At 55.4% G+C, this 5616-nt stretch overlaps 1 protein-coding gene across 13 annotated transcripts in view; it reads right to left on the reverse strand.

Moving 5' to 3' along the window:
- The window catches only part of LOC100772374 (nephrocystin-4), a 91361-nt gene that overhangs the window by 7466 nt on the left and 78279 nt on the right, over window positions 1-5616 (reverse strand). For 9 of the 13 annotated variants that reach the window (XR_004768086.1, XM_035439355.1, XM_035439352.1 and 6 more), the window contains 4 exons: window positions 3119-3510; window positions 1806-2032; window positions 1119-1305; window positions 429-512 (listed from right to left, as the gene is read on the reverse strand). Coding sequence is in view for 12 of the 13 variants with exons in the window: in XM_035439355.1 (XP_035295246.1) it covers window positions 429-512; window positions 1119-1305; window positions 1806-2032; window positions 3119-3510 (890 nt within the window). In the remaining variant the exon portion in view is untranslated. Of the gene's footprint in view, window positions 1-426; window positions 513-1072; window positions 1306-1805; window positions 2033-3118; window positions 3511-3835; window positions 3932-5616 lie in introns of those variants that run through there. The other 4 variants (XM_027398392.2, XM_027398391.2, XM_027398388.2 and 1 more) reach the window with 3 other exon arrangements.

A 5616-nucleotide genomic window follows, 5' to 3' on the forward strand; every position in this document is an offset into this window, starting at 1 on the left:
ATCTATCTATCTATCTATCTATCTACCTATCTATCTTCTGGCCTATGTATCACACATGCATACAGTAAAACACATGTATACACACACACCACACACACTATACACATACACCTTTAGATTGCTGCCAAGTGGCCATGTGCTGTGACAGCTGTGTTTGAGGGACAGTAACCAGCAGCCACTAGGACCAGCAGCTTCCCATGCACAGAGCTGCCAGGTGGTCTACCCTCTCGTGGGCTGTGCCAGTGTCTAGGCACAGCTGGGGCCTCCTTGTCCCTGCCACATCTTACTTCCGTCTAGAATCCTACCCAGCAGGGAGGAGAGGAGGCGGGTCAGAGTGTCACAGGAGACATCACATGCCTGGCTTGGCAGGCTCAGAGACTCGTCTTGTTCTAAGACTAAAAACGCCAAGACATCCCCGGTCCTCCTACCTTGGCGTGTTTAGTAGGCATGGCACTGCACTTCCAGAGGGCTCTCGACTCCGGGTCCTTCTCAGAGCTCATCTCAGCAGGGGCCTGTGAGGCACGGAGCAGCACACTGACATTCAGACCAGCCAGGGCCATGAGCTCCTGAGCGTCACCACCCTGTTCTCATGCAAGCTCTTGCAGCTTGATGCTGTCAGCCTCACCCACCAGGCTCGTCACTGCCCTGTGGCCCTGCCCACGAGCCAGCTGGACACCTGAGGAACTGGGATTCCTCAAGCCCCTCATAAGTGACTAAAGAACTAATCGTTAAAGAGGTCAGAGCTTCAAGTGTCCCTCCCCCTCACACATTCACACTTGGTGTATGCCTTCCGGGCACCTGTGCTGGCTCTGTACAGAGAGGCACAGGCTGTAAGGGAAGGGGCCAACCACAGGGGCAGTGCAGGGGTGCCGTTCCCTGACACACATCAGGAGAGAGAGAAGAATCCAGGCTGCCGCACATAGCTCTGGAGAGGAGTGCATGCTGAGTGACGAGCAGGGCGGGCACCAGTCAGGGGTAGTCCCCTGCTGCAGACATGGGCTAATCATCCTGGCACAGACACAGGGAGTAGGGACATTTGCAGAGACAGAAAAGCGCTCTTCCTCTATGCCACCTGGATGGACGGCACGTCTCTGCTCTGCCTGGGTCTTGCTTCACACCTGTGGTGGAGCCAGTGGGCCCACAGAAAAGTTCTGGTACTTGAAAGGGATGTGGGCAGTCTCCCGGGGTCTCAGGTAGAGCTGGGGTGCCAGGCTGCCACGCAGGTGGAACATGTCCTCCTCCAGGGGTGTGTGCAGGCCAGTGGCCTCCTTGAAGTACCTCCACTCCTGGCTGTCCAGGATGATGCTAGAGGGAGGGACAGGGACGGTGAGGACCATGATGTGTAAAGAAAATACACTCACCACCCCGGAGACCCTCAGATGAGGGGACAGGGGACAGCCAGCCTGGCTTCCATGCTAGAGGTGCATCATCCCAGAGGGTTTTCACACACACACATACACAAACATACATATACACATACACATACATACATACACACACACACACACACACACACACACACACACACACACATACACACACACACACACACACACACACACACACACACACGGTGGCAGCTCAGGGGATAGCCAGCCTGGCTTCCATGCTAGAGGTGCATCAGCCCAAGGGGTTCTCTCTCTCTCTCTAGAGGTGCATCAGCCCAAGGGGTTCTCTCTCTCTCTCTCTCTCTCTCTCTCTCTCTCTCTCTCTCTCTCTCTCTCTCTCTCTCTCTCTCTCTCTCTCTCTCTCTCTCACACACACACACACACACACACACACACACACAAGGTGGCAGCTCTTACCTGAGCTCTGGACTATCAATCTCAATGGCCACCGTGTGCTGAGTGTTGTGCGGGTTTTTAAGGGCAAACTCAAAGAACTCAGCCGTACCCAGCGTGGCGTACAGCGTGTGGTGGGTGGTGATGGCCTGGCTTAGCACGCTGGTGATGCTCTCAGCCTTGGTGCGTTCCCGGTAGGCATCAATGACCTGCAGGTCCCGTGAATGCTGTGCACGGATACTCTGCTGGGCCTATAAACACAAGGGGCCACATTGGGCATCCTCATCCCTGAGTCCCTGCTTTGCCAGACCCCACTCTCCTGAGGCACCGTGTTTCTTTTGGAAATCAATTTCCCCTTCTTTAGCCATATGGTTTGGAAGTACTGTCTGTCCCCCATACTCCAGGGATCTCAGAACAGAACAGAGTATCACATCTCAGCTTGTTGCTGGAGTTTCTTGTCCCACCAGGTCCTGCTGCTTCAGCCCCAAATGAACACAGAGACATTATATTAATTATAAAACTGTTGGCTGGTGGCTAGGGCTTCTTATTAGCTAGCTGTGTTAATTATTAACCCATAACTACTAATCTGTGTATTTCTACATGCCCTTACCTTACTGGAGAACACCTGGCTCATCCTATCCTCCCGGTCTCTACATGGTGTCTCCTCTCAGTCTCTCTCTACCTACCTTTCTCAGAATTCTCCTTGTCTCCTAGCCTCACCTATCTTCCTGCCTCTACTGGCCAAACAGTGTTTTAGTCATCAACCAATAAGAGAAGCATATACAGAAGGACATCCCCATCACCAGCTTGCATCCATCCTACACACTCCCAGGAGGCCCCTTTAACCACAAGGGAAGGCACCAGGCATAGCACAGGGGACTAGGAACAGTGATATCAAATAAGAACCACATGGCCACAGGACTCACCGGGCAGGTACCCCACATGGTGCCAAAGCCTGTCTGGGACAACAGTCCACAGACGACATATAAGCCCAGTGTAGCAGCCCAGCATCCGGGGACCTCAGGCTGGGTCCACATGTGCCAACCAGTCTGCCAACCCAACCGCCTCTTGTCCCACACCCTTGGGTGCAGCGGGCTGGGACACTGATCTGTTCTCTAGTTTGCACGACAATTCTGCAGGGCTCACCTACCCCGTGCCAGGGTTCCCAGTCTGCAGCTGCACTGGGACCCTCGGGTCCAACGCTAAGGAGGCTGAGTGGGGGGGGTGGCTGCCTCAAAAGGCCTTTGGGTTTAGACCCACTTGAGGTGACGACACTGAAGCTCTGTCCCCGAGTGTGGAAGATTCTGGGGATGACTGCAGCAAGGGGAGCCGCTCACCAGCAAGCTGATCCTGCGACTGTCGGACGCTCCTCCGGCCTCCTGCAGGCGCACCAGCCGCATCCTCTCCAGCTTGCGCCTGTGTGCGGCATCTGGCTCCCCGCGGGCAGCCTGGGGCCCCGGGCCAGCTCCAGGGTGGGTCAGCAGCATGGCGGCCAGCTCGCTGTCCACATCAGCCAGCTTCTGCGCTTGTACCACACATTTCCCTATTGGAGGAGCAGGAGAGGAGGGGTCGGGGCGATGTGTGGAGTACCAGCAGAGCCCGTGACTGGTCCCCAGAGCCTCTTCACAGAGATTTTCCGGCGTGGATCTGCTCTGTGTCACTCTACTGATAAAGACGGAGACTCGGGGCCTGATCCCTCGCAGCAGCTCCCGTTCACGGTCCCTGAAACCTAAGCAACTCTGATCCTAGTCCCCAGCTAACATCACTAGATGATTTTCTAAAGGAAAAGCCAGATCCTCGGATTTGTAATTGTATGATAAGACCCTCTCCTGAACTGTGGCCTCGGGTAGGTGGAGATGGGGGGATGGGTGTCACTGCCGCAGAGGCCTGCCCCTGGGGACCAGCTGCATTGGCTCCCGGGCCCCACCTGTGTGCCCGCAGCACAATCCCCAAGTTTCTATCAGAAACAGGGTTCCCAGAGACAGCCTCGTTCCAGAGCTGCTCTCAGTGGCCCTCTGGAGAGGGCACCCTCCCATGGGCAAGCTTGGACTCACCGTGAGCAGAAGCTGAACCAGCCACACACAGCAGGCAGCAGGGCACACACCACCTATGCCCCCTGCTGGGAGGCAGCTGGGGCAAATGGTCACCAACTGCAATTGGTGACAAGGTCACGTCACAGTCACAGGCTGACCCATAAGAATCCAGGCGGGGAGGTGAGAGGGGGATCCTACCTTGAGCCCTGGATCCTCCCCCACTTGCAAGTAAGAGTTTCCTCAACCAGCAGAGCTTCCGGGGGGCCTGACTCCCTATCATCTCACAGGGCCAGCACCCGGCTAAAGTGCCCCGCCTGGCAAAGCACTGCAGTTCCTCTACTTGCCTGATGCTCACAGTTTCCAGGCTCCTTGTCACCATTCTATTTTAAATCCATTTCATTGCTTTTTCAATGCCACAAGTTGGCTTAGACGTCTAAAGTGACTGCCTGAGTGAACACTTTGTATGTCAGAGCGTGGGCGTGCAGAAGGAAGCCCAGCCTGGGATCTGGCCTGAGCATCCTGTGGCCATGACCCAGGAGAAACAGCAGACTGGGGGCAGCCACACAGCCAGGATTCAAGATGAGTTCAAGGGACAGCACATTCACCCCAACAGATGACTCCCCCGACTCCAAAGCAGCCAGAAATGCGGTTCTGGAGGGGCCATGGAGACCACACTTCTCAAAACACAGGAAACACCTACATCTTCTCAAGGTCTCGTGTGAGCTTGTGAGCTCCACCCCAGGGAACACAGGCTCTCGCAGGAACCCTCTGCCCATCACAGCGGCTGCAGGGCACCTGACTCCAGGCCTCTCTTCTCAATGGGCCCTCACTTGTGCCAGCTTCCTGTGCTGGTCAGAGGGGCTAACTGGGAATGAAGCACACTGAGCCTAAGAAGGGAACCCAGGCCCAACCTTACACCTCATCCTAATCATCATGTGACATCCCTTGCCTTAGTTCACTGAATATTAAAACAAGGGGCTGGCCTACAACAGAAGGGGCATACGTGGACCCTCTGAGCAATTGCCGGGCCCACAGCTCTCTGTGTGGGAGAATGCACAGTTCTGACTGTAGAGTCGGGAATTAGATGGGAAGATTCCCACGGTCCTGTGACACGTGGAATCTAGAGGATTCACTGAGCTCCAAGCCGTGGCTCCGGCATCCTGTTCTCAAGACACAGTCCAAGGCCGTGGCCAACGGACAACAGAGCGGGGACCTCCACATAAGAAAGCTCCAGGAGTCACCATCTGCAACACCTGGGCAAAGGGCCACTCAGAGAGCACAGCCTCCTTTTCCTTCAGATGACAGCAGATCACATCCAGGTCCTTGGGCCTTCATGTTTAGGGAGCAGAAAGACTGCAGAGACCCCCGAGGGAGGCATTTTCCTCAAAGCCAGGACTTCCCCGTCCAGACTCCAGTCTCCCCCCCTACATCCACCAACAGTGGAGCGAGAAGTTTCTAATCTGCTTTTAGAAATCAGTGTCAAGACTAGGGAGGTGGCTCAGTGGTTAGTGCTTACTGTACACACACAAGGCCCTGGGCACCCATGTAAACAGTCAGGTGTGACAGCACACGCCTGTCATCTCAGCACAGGGAGGTGGAGCAAGAGGATCCCAGAGGTTCGATGCTCACTGGCCTGGCAGGCTAGCCAATCGGTGACCTCTAGGCTCAGTGAGAGACCCTGCCTCAGAAACTAAGGTGGAAAGCTATAGAAACTCAACACTGACCTCTGGCCAACACGAATGGAGGCACGCGCGTGCGCGTGCACACACATACACACACACACACACACACACACACACACA

The sequence above is a fragment of the Cricetulus griseus genome, chromosome 2, assembly GCF_003668045.3.
Source record: "Cricetulus griseus strain 17A/GY chromosome 2, alternate assembly CriGri-PICRH-1.0, whole genome shotgun sequence".
NCBI classification, from domain to species: Eukaryota; Metazoa; Chordata; class Mammalia; order Rodentia; family Cricetidae; genus Cricetulus; species Cricetulus griseus.